We start from the raw sequence: 18831 nt of genomic DNA, 5'->3' as shown, positions 1-18831 counted from the left end.
TCGAACGCTTAATTGCTGATTGAAAATTCTTCGTCGTAGAGATACGCCGCGGGCCGATCGTCGGAAATATACGGCGCATAAGCGACCGGGTAACGAGTTGTAATTTTTGGCCAAGTTCGCCACGATTCTTTGTAACCGGGGGAAAGAATGCGGCCCGCCATTAAGCCGGTTGCAAACGTTATCTGTAATAATTGTAACAGTTTAATCGCGCGCGGTCCCGATTTACTGTTAATGTTTCTGGTTATCTCTCGCGCCTCTCTCGAGTCCGCTTCTCTCGCGACTTCTACGGGGCCCGCGTTCTTCGTAACGTTTTCTTCTCTTTTTCGTTCTTTTTTCCCGTGACCGAACACGCACCGGTCAGAAAATTGGCCGGCTCGGCCGTGACCGCTCGAGACCGAATATTCGCGCGAGCACGAGCGAGCCTGCGTCCTTACGAACCGTGAACTTGCCAGAGAAATTACGGGCCACGGTGCTCGGGCTCGATCACCAGCTTCCTCGATAAATTCTGCGATCGTAACTGCACTTATTAATCATCGAACGGAGCTCTACTTATCTCGATCGCTGTACAACTTAATTCTTCATTTCCGTGCGAGGATCTCTCGGATTGAGTCGCGAAATTGCGAAAGCATTCATTGAAATTTTCTCTCAATTTCTGGATAATTCGATGAATTTGCGCGGAACAATCGGAGCTGCGTTATGAAGATTAACGTCTTGATTATTTGCAGCTGCGCGCGGTTTCGCTGGCAGATGTTGCGGTATCCCTTGTCAACTTCAGTTGCCTTTTGCTTTTTGGTGCATTTATTACAGTTTTTGGCACGTGGCTGCTTTGTGAGGTTGGATGTGCATCTGCGTTGGCTCGCTTTGTATTACGTCGATAAGTTAGATTAGCATGTACGAAAGGGTACAAAAATATGTTTAAAAAACTAGGCTCGTTACAACAATATTTAAAAGTCCGCATTTACCATGTATTTGTCCGAGGCTTCATTGAAACCAAAACTCTTTTCGTCGTACATTAGCATGTACAAAAATATGTTTAAAAAACTAGGTTCATTACAACAATATTTAAAAGTCTGCATTTACCATGTATTTGCCTGAGGTTTCATTGAAACCAAAACTGTTTTCGTCGTTTGTTTACCTGCAACTTTGTGCAAATATGTTTATAAGTAATTGTTCCTGCAATATTTTTTTCTTGTTTAACCGCAGGGTTCTCTAGGAAAACTTGCTTACCGATTCCAACACCATTTACAAGTTTGTGGGTCAATTTAGTTTCCCTATTTCATGCGAGGCGATTTATGAAAGCAGGGACCGGATATATTATCGATCGTAAATTCGGGGCCACTCCTTGGTGACCGAGAAAACCGGGTTGTTTCATGGTTTTTTACGAGCCCAGAGGCCCTAAAAAGTCCTATCAAATCACGTGAAATATTACCAAATTCATTAAAGCGTAGCTCTTAAACGCGTATCCTATACATTCGTCTCATTAATTTGTTAATTACACCGTCCACGTTGTCGGTGTATTTCTCATCTTCCATAAATCCTACGATTTCCCCATTAAAATCCTTCCGTCTGTCCACACAAGGTTGATTACTTAACGTAAATATATAATACAACATCCCTTGGAAGCTCATCAAGTTCGATCCTCGCGAGCCGTAACAACCAAGCAAATCGAAGTTCCTCGAGTTCCGCCCATCAATTACGACCCTCTCGCACGCGTGTGTCTTTTGAACGTCATTCTCGTACGATCGAGATTGAGTTATCGTTCGTTGGAAACGTTGTAGCCACATAATCGAACGTGCATTGCCGAGGTACTGCTTCTCTACGGAGGGTGCAGGGCTAAGAATCTCCGTTACTCGTTTTAACTTGAACATCGTGATTCATCAAGATTCCGTGCTTAGAAACTTGCAAACTTTTACTTTTGAAAACTTGGAAACTAAATTGGGGAATTTAGAAATATAGAAATGGATGCATATATAATTGCAAATAAACGACGGGGTGCACCATGTTTTCTCTTAACCAAATAAAGGCTACGGAGGGTACAATAAAGGAGTGTTTGCCCTTCGTCGGTTAATTACGCATAAATAATTGACGCGCGAAGAACGAGGTTCCTCTGTGAGGTCAAAACTTGCAAATGGGAAAATTTAGAAATAGAGAGTGGATGCACATATTTTTTAAAGTTGCAAATAAACGACGAGGACCCTGGTTTCTCTTAACCAAATAAAGGCTGTGGAGTGTACAATGAGGAAGCGTTCGCCCTTCGTCGGTTAATTACGCATAAATAATTGACGCGCGAAGAATGAGGTTTCTCTGTAAGGTCGAGTATTCGGTACGTAATTTCGACTGATTAATTTAAAACGCGTACTGTGGCCGCGGGAACGCTCGTTACCTCTCTGATAAGCGTGCTTAACGATCGTGTGTGGGACGAGCGCAAAAAGAAAAGGGAAGAAAAGAAAGGGAGAAAAAAAATGAGAGAAAGATCCTTCGACCTCTTTGCTCCTTTGGCCGGCTTTAAGCAGCGACGAGGCGTGTCAACGGGGTCCTGTGGTATTATTATGAGCAAAGTCGTCGGGGGCCAGCTACTAGAAAGAGAAGGAAAGAGTGACAAGCGGAAAAAGGTTAGAAAGAGACGAAGTAACGAGGGATCGGGTCGGACACGCCCCGCGACTCGTTCGAGGAGTTGCGCTTGCAAAGAGTTGATTAAAGTCACCGGTCCCGTGCAACTTGTATTTTCGACCTCTCGCTGGAGGCTGGATCCGATTCAATGTTCCGCGAAAATGCCTTGTAATCGATCGAGACTTGTAGCACTCGTTTCACGGAGTGGCCCTTTCGATTGTGTCAGTCAACATCCCGACTCGCCGTGTAATAATGTTTGCCTCGACGACGCGACCGATGCTTCCTTAATAAATCGAATTATCGAACATTTATCTCGGTTCGTTAAAAGTCGATTTAGTCGGCGGCACTGTAAACGAGTCTTATACGATCGAACCTTCTTTCGAGTCACAGCTAGATCCTTTTCTGCTGAATCCTTCTGATGTCCCAGCGCTCTTCACTTTGATATCGCTTCGAACTTACCGTTTCTCTAAACTCTTTGTTTATTGTATTCAACGAAGACTTCGGAGCGTTTCATTATAGGTCCTCGTTGGGAAACTTTTAACAAACTTTTGGACATGAAAAGTTACAACTTGTGGACTTAACGACTGATTATGAACAGTGAACTCTTATTCTCACTCTTTGTTACTCTCTATTTCTTATATCTTATAAACTCCACTGTGTGTGCTACCTTTTATCTACTACGTGTTTAATGTTCAACACAGTATCGTTAATTCGCGTTCGTAATTGCCAGAAAATTAAATCACAGATAGCAGGCGTACAATATGCTTGGCAGGGAAAATCCTGCCGTATCGAATAACGAACGGTTATCCGTGAAATAAGTAGAGCAGAGGAAGAAGGAACCGTTCTAGTATCTTCAATTACAAGCGACATTGGCACGTGAACTTTATATTCGCGTGTACGATTGCGTGTACGCGAGCGTTGCCGCGTAGTTTAGTTATCGCGATTGAGAATTTAGTGTCCGGCTCGCATTGTCTCGCGAAGCGAATGCATATTTCACACGTGCGCTATCCTTGCACTGGCCGCCGTGCCGCATCGTCGTCGTCGTCGTCGTGTACTCGCTGCGGCTTGCTGATTATGCGAGCGGGTACAGTCGGTTACACCGCAATACCCTCTTGCATATACATCGTCGCGATGGCGCGGACACCGGTGCACCGGTACCCGTAACATCATAATAACTCGCAGAAATCATTTTCAGCCTTTGTAAGGGAACTCTCGAATGGCCGCCGCGAGTAGAACGGCCACGTTAATCCGGCTACGGCGCTACGATTATCCGGCTGGTATTAATTACGAGCACAACCTGAGCTCCGAAAGAAAAGAGCAGAGCAAGGAGGAATTTAACAGATTTTCTGACGATTGCCTAATAGAGAAATTTTCTTATTAAATTTTGTTATAATAGTACTCTCCGTCGATCACGAAAAGGTGCACCCCGTATTTAAACCCGACGTAAGAATAATAAATCGGCGAGGAGGTAAAAACGCGGACCGTAGAAAAATCATCGCAGGCCCCAAGAATCGTAATGAAAGTTAAAACACTTATGGCACAAAACACGAGCGGTGTTCCACGTTAAAGCGTTTCCTCGCTAAGCGTCCGAGGGTTCCTAATCGAGCCGGTCTTATACAAAAGGCCGCACGAATCCGTGGGCTACGGCAAAAAGGGGCAAGACCTATCTCTCGAATGCATCGATGCACAGCGATTTCGACTAACGATGCCTTCCGCTCATTGGTCTTAATCTGAGCCACGAATCGCGATCGGCCTCTTCCTAACATGGCCTCGGCCACGACGAACCGAGCGCAAGTCGCGTGTGCCGTTGCATCGCACTGGATAGCGCAAACAGAAATTCCGTTATACTGCATAAAGCATCGGCCACCATCCGCGGGATAAGGTTGGCAGGCATGCGAGCTGCTCGCGGGTCGCATTCTCTCAGCCAGTTTTATATCGCTTTCTAGAGAGCTAAACCGGACTTTGGAGCTTTTGTGGGTCGAGTACTTTGAAAAATCTTTGTTACAGTCTCCTGTAGGACTTTCATTTTAAACTGTGAGAATCCTACATGAGTCTAGATAGTGAAGATCATACATTTCAAAGCTGTCGAGTTCTTTAAAAAATTGTTGTTACTAAGTCTCCTGAACGACTAACATTTTAAACAATGAGGATCCTACATGAATCCAGATAGTGAAGATCATACGTTTCGCAGCTGTCGAGTACTTTAAAAAAATGTTGTTATTAAATCTCCAATACGACTAACATTTTAAACAATGAGGATCCTACATGAATCCAGATAGTGAAGATCATACGTTTCGCAGCTGTCGAGTACTTTAAAAAAATGTTGTTATTAAATCTCCAATACGACTAACATTTTAAACAATGAGGATCCTACATGAGTCCAGATAGTGAAAATCATACGTTTCACAGCTGTCGAGTACTTTAAAAAATTGTTGTTACACAGTCTGTAGGCTCAATATTTTAAACAGTGAAGATCCTATGTGAGTCCAGATAGTAAAGATCTTACGTTTCAAAGTTGTGGAGTTCTTTAAAAAATCGTTGTTACTAAGTCTCCAGTACGACTAACATTTTAAACAGTGAGGATCCTACACGAGTCCAGATAGTGAAGATCATATGTTTCCCAGCTGTCGAGTACTTTAAAAAATTGTTGTTACACAGTCTGTAGGCCCAATATTTTAAACAGTGAAGATCCTATGTGAGTCCAGATAGTGAAGATCTTACGTTTCAAAGTTGTGGAGTTCTTTAAAAAATCGTTGTTACTAAGTCTCTAGTACGACTAACATTTTAAACAGTGAGGATCCTACACGAGTCCAGATAGTGAAGATCATATGTTTCCCAGCTGTCGAGTACTTTAAAAAATTGTTGTTACACAGTCTGTAGGCCCAATATTTTAAACAGTGAAGATCCTATGTGAGTCCAAATACTGAAGATCCTCCGCCTTTCAGCTGCAAAGTCTTCAAGTTTGAACGTTCCAAAATTCCAGTCCTCAGTTTTGAAAATATAAAAATTTGTAAGTGTAAAGTGTCAGTCCTGTAAACTCTAAAAATCCCAGAATAAATTCTACAGTGTTTTAAAAGAAAATTTCGAAGGTTCAAATTTTCCTGATTCTGAAGTCTCAAGGTTCGAAAATTGCAATGTCCCAAAATCTATGAATATTCTAGAGATGCAAAGTTCAAAAATAATAGTCCTATGTCAAGTCCTGTATCTCAAGCTCTGGTACTAAAAATATTCTAAATGGTTAAATTGTAATATTTTCGAGTCCCAAAGTTGAAACAAGAGGAAAGAAATGCGCTCCCGGAACAACCTTCTGCACTCCACACCCTCCTTTCTCTGCCCGCGTTTTATCGAGTCTAATTCATTGTTTTCTACGCCGTGATCTTTTAGCTTTACGCTACGCCATTATGGTTTATTCTACGACGTTTTGCTCCCAGCCACGGATATCCTTATGCGCTCGTTCTTTCTCTTCTCGCATTCCCTCGTTCTTTAGCATTCTTTTTTCCACTCGCTTTACTATTATGTACCCCTCAGTTTTTCCCTTTTTTGGTTCTACCTTGTTTAATCAGTGTTATGTTGCGAGTCTTCATGGCTTTAACATTTGCTCTCAGAATTTACTCGGACTGATTTGTTCTTGAAATTTTCAATCAGGCATGTATAGTTCGAAAGTTTCCGTATCTAAGCTTGAAGAGGAATATCGTATCAGAAATTTCAGTGCTTCATTCCGTTCGGATTCTGTCACTGCTGAAGGTTTTCGAGACCTTTAGTTTCCTATGTAGGTTAGTGACTCTTCAATATTCCAGATAGCTTCGGCAAAGTTTCGGATTGTACAGAAAAAGCTGGCAGAGGAACTCGATTGAATTACTGTACTAATCCACCGAACAGTTTCTCCTTTACGAACTTAATATTTGAAATGGATGCTTTGAAACACGTGCGAGCAACTTTTTGTACTGCATATATTTTAGCATAATACTTTGCTCCTGAATTATCTTGATGAAACGGAGTCTTTCGATCACTGTAGCTTTTGCTGATATTTCTTAATTTAACTGTTTATCCTATAATAACGTGACGCACTCGTGATGCACGTTGCAGTTCTGTTACAATAAATTCTGATACATCAAAATTATCACAACACGACTGATTTAGAAGTTCAATATCAATTCCAATTAAGGGTCCCTAAATTAAAAATACACCGAACAGTTAAATTTTCCTTACTTGTCTTAACATTGGAGGAATAATTAGCTCTGACGGCGGTTTTTCGATCACTGTAGCTTTTGCTGATATTTGTTAATTTAACTCTTTACCTTATAATAACGTGACGCACTCGTGATGCACGTTGCAGTTCTGTTACAATAAATTCTGATACATCAAAATTATCACAACACGACTGATTTAGAAGTTCAATATCAATTCCAATTAAGGGTCCCTAAATTAAAAATACACCGAACAGTTAAATTTTCCTTACTTGTCTTGACATTGGAGGAATAATTAGCTCTGACGGCGGTTGCTAAAGAAACCTCGAGTTAAGGGGTTAAATGAACGTCGTCCATTACCGCATCATTTAGTAGAGATTTCTCTTGAATTTTCATCTCCTATTTCTCTTGAATCTCTCTCTCGTAATTTGCAAGATTTTCCTGATAACAATTTTCAGGACAATTTTTAATTTGCTACCGGTAAATTACATTCGGAGTTGTTGCAAACGCAAAGCTTATACCGTGTTAGAATTACCAGGTACGAATGCGTTAATCCAGTTTCTGCCGGTCGTATCAGCCTCGAACGCGTCGAATATCGATCCCCGCGATCGACTACATGCCGCTCCATTTAGATCGCGCGGTCGTTTCAATCCGCTCGCGTAATTCTCGTTTCTTTCGCGCGGTAGTCGCAACAGGTTGCGCGATATCGCGGATTTTTACCCGCGCCGCTAAATTATAGCCCCGCTTCTATCGGAAGAGGGTTGGCCTAGCCTCGGAAGCTTTCAGACGAGATGCTGAAACGACTCGAAAGAGAGTGCTTTACCCGCGATACGTTCGTATAGGGCTTGTTAATTACAAAAGTGGCAGAACAGGATCGAGGGACGCCGGAGAGGGAAGAGAAACGATCGACGCCGTTTTCTTCGCCGACCGATCTAACACGATCCATAAACGCTTAATAATGCTCCGATAAGATAAGTAATTGAATCGGTTCAATACGATCCAAATAGACGCTCCATCATTCTTGGTCGAATTTAGTCGACGAATTTGCAATTCATATTTTAATTGTCAAGAAGCTGGATGAAGCAGTTTATCCCAGACCACTATGTGATACTTCTAACAATTGCTACTGATTCATTTTTAATATCTTGTTTTCACTATTTAACCGCTCAGATTGATAAGTCCATGTAGATACCTCGAAAAGGGTGAGTCTCTTCTGACTGGTGTAGCTCTTGCAACCGATTGCTATTTTATAATCAAAATACATGCAATCCAAGAGTAGTCTCTCTGGAAGACATTTCTGTTCAGCGTCTTACCACAACTCACCTTGTGAACTTAAGATTGAACCTAAGATGAAACTTCAAATTCCCCTGAATTTTGATCCACATGCTTACTGACCGCACATATGTGCTGTCCACATGTATAATACTTCAGTAGATTAAATACGATGAATTTCCTAAATTAACTAGCTCTGACCTATTCAACTTTTGACCCATTTTACCTGTTCCATTCATGCAAACTTTGAATAATTTCCTCCGAGTAATTTGTTAATACTAATGCATCGAACAGACCTTTTAATACCGTGACAATCAAACTTGTATTACGTTTAAGAAAAACACGAAGCAATCACGAAATCCCATTTCCAGTTGCATAATTTGAAAATGTTGAAACTAGATACCCTGGTAAAACAATCTCAGCATAATGAAAGTTGGACGAGTCGATACGCATCGATATCTCCCATCTTGGTGTAACTGGGTCAGAAACATTGTACGTTTACACGATTACGGGGTGGAAAATGACGGTGCACAATGGAAATTCCTGCCGGCATCGAGAGCAAAACCGCAGAACTCGTTCGCGGGGGTAACCTCTTCCATAATTCGCGCAATCGCGATCGCCGCTATCGTGACACATATTTGCGTTATTCATAATGACCCGTCGGATTCTATTGGCCGTCGATGAAATTGGCCGTCGAGGGCGGCGATTACGCGCAATCATAGATCGCGTATTGCATATCAATGCGAAATAACATTCCGCGATCGAAATCCTCGCTGAGACTCCGCTCGCTGGCATTTAGGTTGATCTCTAATCCGCTCTTCGTTCGATCGAAGATTACTCGCTGTCCGTGATGAATTTCAAAGGCCACAAATCGAATTAAAATGCATAATCATTAATATCGAATTAAATGCAAATTTATCGGCAGGCACTGATTGTTCTTATTTTTGTATATTTGCTTATTATTATAGAGAAACATGTCAATGATCGAGCCATGTGGAAATGATCGAAATAATGTATACATTTGGATCAAGTAACCAAAGATTTATATAAGTGTTCTTACATAAAACTATTGTCTGAGAAATAATTTGAAATTGATCCTAAAGAGCAATATTACTTAAAGAAATATTTTAATTTCACATCACATGGACAATTTCATTTAAGAAATTTTAAACATATTAAACAGTGTAACATATTAAAACAGTGTATTACAAATTTGCTTAAAGTGTGAACAATTAAAAGAGAGCCAGTACATAAATATAAATTTGGGTGAAGTACGAGTCTCGCTAACATTTTCTCCGGTCCAGCTACATTTTCGGAAGCCTACTCGAACGAATTCGAAAGGGTAGTTTCGAGATTAAGTTGCAGTAGGAAAGTTTGCCGTCTAGTTTAATTCGATTATGACGATCGGTCCGAGAGCCCGGAACTTCCTGTTTTATGTAAATACTTGGCTACTCGAGGAGTATGCAAATGGAATTTCCTCGATGTCGGTGTTCGTTCGGATGACCGAATTGTTGGCTCGTAAAATCCGTGAAATGCATCCTCGCCGATTGTCGTGTAACTTTCACGGCTACAAACTGTTCCGTTCTGTTTGCGTTCCTGTGCAACGAAAAAAAATCGACCGGGTAGCTTTGTAATCGAGGGAAAAATATTAGACACGGTACGTGTTCGAAACGAATTTACCGGGCTGGAAAAACAATTACGAAGTCGACACAGCGCTTTCAATTACAACGCGCGAGTGTTACTGTTTATTCCGTTGGTAGACTTTGAGAAGCAATTACGGCGACGAATCAATTACGCCATTCGAACGGCAACGACCCGAACCGACTCTGTTTCCCTGCGTTGCGTCGTGTTCTGTCTCGCGCAAACAATGTCGTCGTTGCTTTCGCTACGAGAACGATCAAAGACGGAGGTAAGTTCTCCGTACGGTTTCGGTAAACTATCTGATTTCTATTACAATGAGCCGGTGCATTACTTATTCCGTTGATGTAACGGTAACGAAACGTGATGACAATGTAAACAGACGTGACTCGATTAGCATAAGAGCTATTGTTTCCCGGTGAAATTCGCCGTGAAAACCAGCCGCCCGGAAGTGTGCACGCTTTTGCGCGCGGAATCACGCGAGAACCACGTTTCCTCTTGGGAAATGTAAATATACGATGTCTCCTCGATTAACTGTCGAGCATACCGCGTTTTTACCGTTAGAAATATTATCGATCCCATAGAAAATTCTTTAACACTTTTTTAACGCGTTTGACCGCGAGTTTGATGAGGTCTTTCGACAACCGCGAACAACGGAACGTCCGAAATGTTATTCTTATTTTTATTATCAATGTTCAATACTCTCGAAGTGCCGTAATTTAAAAAATTCGCAAACTATATCGGTTGAAATTTTGAAGCAAATCTATGAAGGGAGAGGGACATATAATGAAAAAAGAAGCCGAAGGTGTTAAAAACATAAAAATAGAGCATTTTATTGTTCAGTCACAGGTGTTTTTATTCTAATAATATCTTTTCACGTTGTCGTTGAAAATAGTCTGCAAGAAAATACGAAACAGGAGGATCGCTTGCGACGGAAGCTGAAGGGAATATTGTTTCACGTTTGTACATTATATTTCAATTATTTATAGCGGTACTTTAGTTTCCTTGCGTGACGCGCTCCTTGAATTCGACCGTGAAATTCGAAGTGATTGGAGAACAGTATCGATCGTGTTTCGATCGATCGAATAGGACCGTCGAATTCAAGCAGAGACCTCGAATGGTACTTCATCGAGTCGAACGATTTACCACCCGACGCCAAAACGTTCCGGAACGAAATAAATAAGATATAGGCTGCGCGCATTAATACTTTACAAATATCGTGTCACGCCCACGCAGCGCGTGTTCGTTAACCCTTAACCGGTGACGTAGGGTCAATACGACCCTGTCTGTTCAACCAACTGAAACGACTCGAAATTTCATTCTCTTTTTTTTAATTCGAAGTTGTATTATTAGTTGCGATATTTAATGTAAGAAGTCCAGGTCGTATTTGACCCAATCGCACTGTTTTCTCCACCACCTATTTTAACCTGAATATGTTTTAACTACCAAGGTGAAGTCCATGTTAGGGCAATATATCGAGACAAGTGTAAATACTTTACACTATGTGTAAATACTTGACAAAACAAGTGTAAATTCCTTGTAAAATGTAAGTGACCTATATGTGTGCAGAATCATTTGCAACATAGTCACCAGTTAAGGGTCGTGTTTGCCGTCCAGTCTAAGTACAATTAAATACACATCGATAGCTACGATTAGAGGAAGTGGTATCACTGTTGGCTCGGTAGCTCGAACGATATTGGACGACGAAATTTGACCCGTGTTCGACAGTTTCATCGAAAATCATTTCCGAATCGTTGCTTTACGAATTGCCGAGGCCACGTCCAAATATTGTTCGATTCTACGAGCCTCGAACGACGTACAATACCAGGAATATTCATTGCATCACTCGAATATTAAATCCGTCGACTGCCATAAAAAAGGGAAATAAACGATGAAAAAGTGACGTATGTGGCAACGCACATATTGATACAAGTTATTATGGAAAGAGTCGTTTAAAACTTTTCAGGGCCGAAGATTTAAAATTGTAATGAAAAACTATTAAAAAAATATTAACATCGTTTATTGAGTAATATCGTGTTTTCCCTTTGAATATCTTTCCAGTTTATTATTCGAAATATTTTAATAATGTAGCTCAGTAAAAGAATAATATTCCGAGTAATTGAAAACACAGTTTCATGTAAAAACATGTATTTATTTTTATCGTGGTTGTATACGAATCGTTTAATATTAATTATATTGCCGTAATGGTGATGCAATAAATATCTCCGTTACTGTACAATTAGTGTACGAATATTTTATTTGTTCGTACAATATGGCGCGTCGAGCGTGAAGCCTAGTTTACATTGATAGAGTAAATAATAGAATATCGGCTGACATAATTTGCCTGTTTCTTCTAACTTTAATACTCCATCAATCACTTGTCTAATCGTTTATGTAAGTGAATTTTACCTTCCGATTTGCTCTACCAATGTAGACTTTAAGCCTAATTTACACTGGCAGAATAAGCAGGATAATAGCAGAAATTTTTCCTAGCTTTACTCTACTAATTACCGGTGCAATAAATTCCCTCCGTACCGATGCAAACCGATCCTAATCGCTCGATCTCGAACACAGTTTACATTGGGTGGGCAAATTATACCGTACGTTATTCCATTTTTGTTTCTATCAATCACTTGTCCGATAAATTCTACTCTACCGATGCAAACCAGGTTTCGACGATTTCAATCGCTCGACACAGATTCGAAGTTAGTCGATGGAGCAAACGATTTTCAGTATTCCATAAAGTAGCGAGCAGATTTTTCCAGCCAGACTCTACCATTTAGCAATGTAAACCAGGCTTAAAGAGTTGACGCGTCCAGGTACGAGAAACGCGTCTCGTTCGACGAGACGGTAACGCGCACCGTTTAAAACTAAACCGTGAGCTCGATCAACTGGGAAACACAGTCTTAGAGACGCAGAATAACCGGCAAACGTATTTACAACGACATTAAGCTATCTAGCAAACTCACTGACTCGCTGCAATTTACAGACACACCGGGGACGTACAGAGTTCTCTCGCGTGTATCCCCTCGTGCGTGTTCACGAAGGAAGCACCTTAAATATCGTATAATCACTGTCTCCTCTCCTTCGCCGTTCTCTCCCTCGCTATTTACAAAACACTTTCCTCTGGTTCACGTTCGGCGAGCGCACTTCGCTTTGTTCGGTTCTTCTTCAACATTTATACATCCGTATCCTCGCAGTATTTACACTCTACACACCGTATTGCACCGTGGTGAGACGCACTCGCGTACGAATCTTCCTCGACGACGCCCACTTCTCGCGCACGATCGCACCGGAAAAAGCATTTACGGCACACATACACACATACACGCACACCGGGTCATGGATGAACGGGGAAAAAGATGTTCATATGTGCACGGAGACGGTACGCGATCCGTTGGACGTCCTGTTGTTGTGCTGCCGTCGGACAGGCGGCGGTTGCCTCGTCCTCTGCGTGGTCCTCTGGTTGTTGGGCACGTCCGGTAACGCGAACCGCAGCTTCTCCCAGAACAGTTTGTCTCCCCATTGCAAGTAGGTGTTGGTCTTCAGATACAGTCTAATGTCCGGATCGAGATCTCGCTGGTGCACGTCGCCGACCAGCACCAGGATCAGCCTGCGCCTTCGGTCCCTCAGCACCTGGTGATGAGCGGACTTGAAGTCGAACCGGCACCACTCGGACTTGATAAAGTTCTCGGACAGCACCATGATCGTTCTCCTCGAGGACTCGACCGCCTGGACGATCGTGTCCGCTATGAAGCTTCCAACTGGAAAGTCTCGATAGTGCAGGCACAGTTTGTACGAGGGGTTCCCCATCTCGAGGACGGGCGCGAGTTCCTCGGCGACGAACGCCTCGTCCTTGGAGCTGTAGCTGACGAACGCGTCGAACAGCTTGTCCCGGTCGTCCCGATCGACCTCGTGGTTCCTGTAGAATATCCGCACGCCGAAACGCGAGTGAAACCACACGCGCAGCTCCTGGCGAAACACGAACGCCAACATGCACAATAGCACCACCAGTAACGAGCCGACCAGGGTGGCGACCAGCAGCGGGAGGTAGTCCTGCAGCAGCTGCTTCTCGATGATGGTCTTCGTGTAGTTGCGGTGCAGCTCGTTCTCGATGCTGGCCGAGCCCGTGCACACGCTGTCGTTGTTTTTCTCGCGGTCGCCGTTCGCTCCGACCGAGAAACCGAACTCGTTGTCCGCGAACACCTCGTCGCCGAACGCCTCGAACTCCGTCACGTTGTACACGCAGCGCAACGCGGACGCGTCGGTCACGCGAACGTTCGGCTCGCGGATCCACTCGCGGTAGTTCTGCAAGTAGTCGCACTCGCAGGACCACGGATTCCCGGACAGGCTGATCTCGATCGAGCCCGGCAACGTCCACACGGCCAGCGTGGTCAGTCGATTGTTCTCGAGCCGGAGGAGTCGCAGCGAGCGCAGGGACGAGAAGGTGTCGTTGCCGATCGAGACGATTCGGTTCCGTTGAAGGTGTAGCTGTTTCAACGCGTCCAGTCCCTCGAACTCGTGGCCGCGCAGCTCGCGGATCCTGTTGTCCTGCAGGTGCAGGTCTTCCAGATCTCTCAGTCCGTTGAACGATCGGTTCTGCACGATCTCGATGTTCGAGGAATTCAGGAACAGGACTTTCAGCTTCTTGCGACCGATGAAGGCGTGACTGGACACCACGCGCAGATCGTTCCCGTCCAAATAGAGTCGCGTCGCGTCCATGGGTATCTGCTCGGGCAGTTTGTTCGCGTGGCCGCCGTTCGAGCAGTCCACCACGTTCGCCGACCACGATTGGTCATGGTAACACGTGCAGTTCAACGGACAGGTCATCTCGCAGTCGCAGGCGTCAAAGTCGCAGCAGTGGCACAGAGCGAAGCAGTGAGTGTCGTACCTGCAGAGGAATTGCGAGTGCGACGCTTCGACCAGCGGCACGAACGCGTGTTCCCGGTCGTAGAGCAGCTTGCAGTAGATGCTCTCCAGGTCCATGACCCGCGGCTGCACTCGACTCTGATTCTGCCGGTTCACTCGTTGCAGCCATTCCATGGTGCAGTCGCACAGGTATTGGTTGTCGCCGATGTAGAACTCCGGCAGAGGTTTGTCGGGTGGCACGGCGCTGATTCGTAACGCGTACGGTTCCAGGTTGCGTATTTGGTTGCCCTTCAGGTCGACTCGCGTCAGGTTGGGTTTCTTGAAGAACGAATAACTCTGCACCTTCGAGATCTGGTTGTCGTTCAGGTACAGTCGTTCCACGCTCATCGGGATCGCGTTTCCGGTGATCTCGGTCAGCTTGTTCTCGCTGGCGTCGAAGGTGCTCAACTGCAGTTGGCTCTCGATCTCGAAGTAGTTGCCCAGCTCGCGTATCTCGTTCGAGTGTATGTCCAGCCACTGTAAGCCGGTCGGTATCATCGCGTAGTCGAACCATTTCAGTTTGTTGTCGCTGACGTTCAGCCAGACCAGGTTCGGCAGATTGGTGAAGAGACCCGCGATGTCCGTCAGTTGATTACCGTCCAAACGGATCGCCTGTAGATTCAGGTTCTCGTCGAACGTGCCGGGCTCGATGTACTGTATCCGATTCATCGCGAGATTCAATATCTTCAGCTCCTTGATACGATCGAATACGCCCTTGGTCAGATTCCCGATATGATTTTCGGTTAATCGAAGCCCGTACAACTGCGCCACGTGGTCGAACGTGCCGGTCGGTATCTCCGAAATGAGATTCTCACCGAGGTCGAGGGTTCGCAGAAGGGGAGTGGCTTTCAACGCGTCCGGAACGGACTTTAGCTGGTTACGGTTCAGGTGGAACTCTTGCAGGGAGGAGGCATTTCTGAGGGAGCTCGGGTGTATCGTGTGCAGACGATTGTTGTCCAGCGAGAGCAGATTCAGCACGTAAAGTCCGCTCAGCGTGGTGGCGTCGATAACGGTCAGTAAATTATCGCTGAGCAGCAAGGTGTGAAGATTATAGAGCGCCGAGAACGTGTTCTCGGGAAGGCTCTCGAGCAGATTCTCTTGAAGTCGGAGTATCTGTAGGCTGTAGAGGTCGCGGAACACCGTCGGATCCAGTCGAGCGATACGATTGTTGGAAAGATCGAGCACCACTAAACGTACCAAGCCACCGAACGTGGCCGCGTTCACCCACTCGGCGGTCAGTTCGTTATGCGACAGATCGAGCACCAACAACTGAGTCAGTTCACCGAACAAACCGGGTGGCAGCACGTTCAACGTGTTGTTCCTCAGATGAATCTCCTGGATGTTCCTGGCGTCGCTGAACAACTCGGGAGGAAGGCTGGCCAATCGATTGTCCGCGAGCCTCAAGATGGCCAACGAGGAGAGACCCTCGAACGCGCGATCCGCCATGAAGCCGATGGCGTTGCATCGCAGATCGAGGCTGTGCAGCCGCGAGAGACCCGAGAACGCGGCGCTGGGTAGCGTTTCGATGCTGTTGTTGCTCAAGTCCAACTCCTTCAGGTTCGACAGGCATCTGGCGGCGCTGTTGAAGCGGAAACTCGTCACCTCCCGCAATCGGTTCCTCGTCAGGTTCAGGATCTCGAGATTCGCCAACGGACACAGAGCACCCTCCGGTATGCTCCACATGTTGTTCTCGCCCAGATCGAGTTTCTCCAATTGCCGCAGCTCGTCCGTGAACGCGCCGGCCGACACGTCCAGCGCCATCGCCGACCAGTCCGTGTTGTGCGTCCTCACGGTCAAATTACGCAACTCTTTCAGTCCTTTGAACGCATCGTCGGACAGGTTACCGATCTTGCAGTACTCGATTACCAGTTCCCGCAGCTCCACCAGCGGTCTGAAGCTACCGGCGCTCAGCGAGCTCTGATAGAACAACGCGTCGCTGCACTCCAACCGCAGTCGAACGGTGTGCTGCGGCTGTATCACGCTGAAGTTGGTGTTCTCCAGCTCGCTATTGATGGTCCTCAGACGACAGACCAGCGACACGTCGTCCTCGGTGTCGCCGGTCGCGACCCATTTGCACTCGTCCGGCGCTTTGTACCTGAGCGCTTTGCTGAGGGAAGCGCCGAGGACCCCGAATATCGTGCCCAGTAATATGGCGAAGAACGCAGGACTGCCCCGCATCTTTCCGCCGCTGGTTCTCTCAATGTCCCATGAAAATCTCGCTCAGTTGCTCGCGGTTTGCACCGGGGCAGCTATCTGTCGCGAAACCGGCCGCGATCCATTTAAGTCACGGTACCACCGGTTCTTTCTACCTCGCGACGTCCATGCCGATCCCGCTTCCGCTTCTTTCGCGTTAATCCCACCTTTCGATCTCTTCCGAATGCCGAACCGTTACAATCCTGGAGATTTCATTTCTCGAGTAGCGCGGCGTATTATCCGGATAGAGCGTGTCGGTGCGCGCGACGGGTTCACCGACCTCCCGGTACCATCGATACTCCCGATCGAGAGAAAAATCTCGGCGACGACGAGGACGAAAAGCGACGGGCGTCGGTACGCGTGTATACGGCTCCGGTAAGACCCACGGTTCTCCGAGGACTGGTTGGCAAGTTGTAAGGCCCGAACTGGCACCGCTACCCTCGCCCCTCCGCCCACCCTTGCCCGCTCTCCTCGCTCCCCTCCCCCGTCCCGGTCGTCCTTCCTTCCCCCACCTTTACACCTTCTCTCCTGGTCGTCGTCGTCCGCCGTAGCCGGGGCCCGACGTTCTGGCAAGCCTATAAAAACAAGACAGGTACACTCTCCGGGCCCTTACGGTGGCTCCTCAGCATCTGCAGCCTCTCCATCCACCACGATTCTCTTCGTCCTCCTCTCTCTCGACGCTGTTTGCCTGCCGCGTTCTTCGTTCGTCTCGTTTCGCAGCCTCCTCGCGCTCTCCGCCTCTCGCGTTCCTCTCTCGCTCTTTCTCTCCGCTTCGTCGTCTCCCTCTTCCGTTTCGCCGTCTCCGTTCCTCTTCGTCCTTTCGAACGGCCGTATCGCTGTTCGATTCGTCCGTGAAACCTTGCCTCACCGTCATCTGTTCTCACATCGTTTCTACGATTCTGTCACGACGAATGAAACCTCGAAAAAGAATGTTTGCTCAATGCCTTTGTGCGAATCCCGTTCCCATTCGCATTCCAGTTGTCGCGAGTCTCTCCGACTACTATTTTGCAACTAGCCTATCTCTTTCGCTCTCCTCTCCTCCGCGTTTCGCCGATTTATAAGCCGAGAGAGAGGTTCGTACGCTACGGGGTACATTGTTCGGTTGCGCGGTCCGAGGTTTTCGCGAAATATCGAAAACCGACGGGATAATGGCAGACGTTCGTGTCGGGGAACGGAGAAACAAAGAACGTCGATGATGGAAGGGAAAGGCACGGGATTTTGTGCGAAGTAATGCTCGACTCTGGATACGATCCTTCGTAACCCGAAGAAGTACATATTTCTTAATTTCTCGATTCTCGAGTTCGAAAGTTGGTAAATTTGTAAAACCCACACAGTAAAGATCGACGAACGGTGGAAGCAGATCGTGCAAAAAAAATATATCGGAATAACGAGAAAAGCAAGAAGCGGGTGAACCTGCGTCAGGTTGTGAATGGGTGCGTGCCCTTTTTGTAAAAGCGTCAAGTGAAATGCTTTCCTTTCACGCGTCTTTTCCGCCGCGTCATTATTAGCTTTATGGTCTGTTTGGGATTCGCGCATTCCCTCGTCCCATTCAGTGTAAAACGATCGGACGCATTGTGTCGAGGGATCGTGTGTAAGGACACGTCAAGTGGTTCCCCACAGAGAAAGACAGAGAGCGCGATAGAAAGAGAGGGATGTCCGCCTCCTTTCAGAAAACAGTGCACGGTAGCTTCCATCTCCCATCGTTGAAAAGTGATTTGTTACCTTTACCTGGGCAAAGTAGGGGCCCGCATTGGCAGCCCACAGGGCCCCCTCACGAAATACGTCGTCCTCGTGTTTCCTCCTTGATTTACTCATCGAAATTCAAATAGGAGGATACATCATTTTCATCGCGTCCAATAAAAGTATCATTAGTGAAATGAATGCCGTCCGATCCGACCTCGATTCGTTCCACTTCTTTCTTCGGCTCGATCGTTTACAGCTTAGGTAAGCTAAACCGTGATTATTCGTGATACGACGGGACTGAAATGTTTGGTGGATCGGAGGGGGTCAGAAACGAGCGACG

At 45.8% G+C, this 18831-nt stretch overlaps 2 protein-coding genes across 7 annotated transcripts in view; one reads left to right on the top strand and one right to left on the bottom strand.

Moving 5' to 3' along the window:
- The window catches only part of Su(var)3-3 (lysine-specific histone demethylase Su(var)3-3), a 130264-nt gene that overhangs the window by 43254 nt on the left and 68179 nt on the right, over window positions 1-18831 (top strand). The window lies entirely within an intron of this gene.
- Window positions 10516-17234, bottom strand: Tollo (Toll-like receptor Tollo). The gene has a single exon (XM_003706749.3). The coding sequence runs from the start codon at window positions 16791-16793 to the stop codon at window positions 13074-13076; it is 3720 nt and encodes a 1239-aa protein (XP_003706797.1). The 5' UTR covers window positions 16794-17234; the 3' UTR covers window positions 10516-13073.

This window comes from Megachile rotundata, chromosome 2 (genome assembly GCF_050947335.1).
Source record: "Megachile rotundata isolate GNS110a chromosome 2, iyMegRotu1, whole genome shotgun sequence".
Classification (NCBI taxonomy): Eukaryota; Metazoa; Arthropoda; class Insecta; order Hymenoptera; family Megachilidae; genus Megachile; species Megachile rotundata.
Note: the sequence above shows the minus strand (reverse complement) of the source record. Positions and strands in the feature narration are given on the sequence as shown.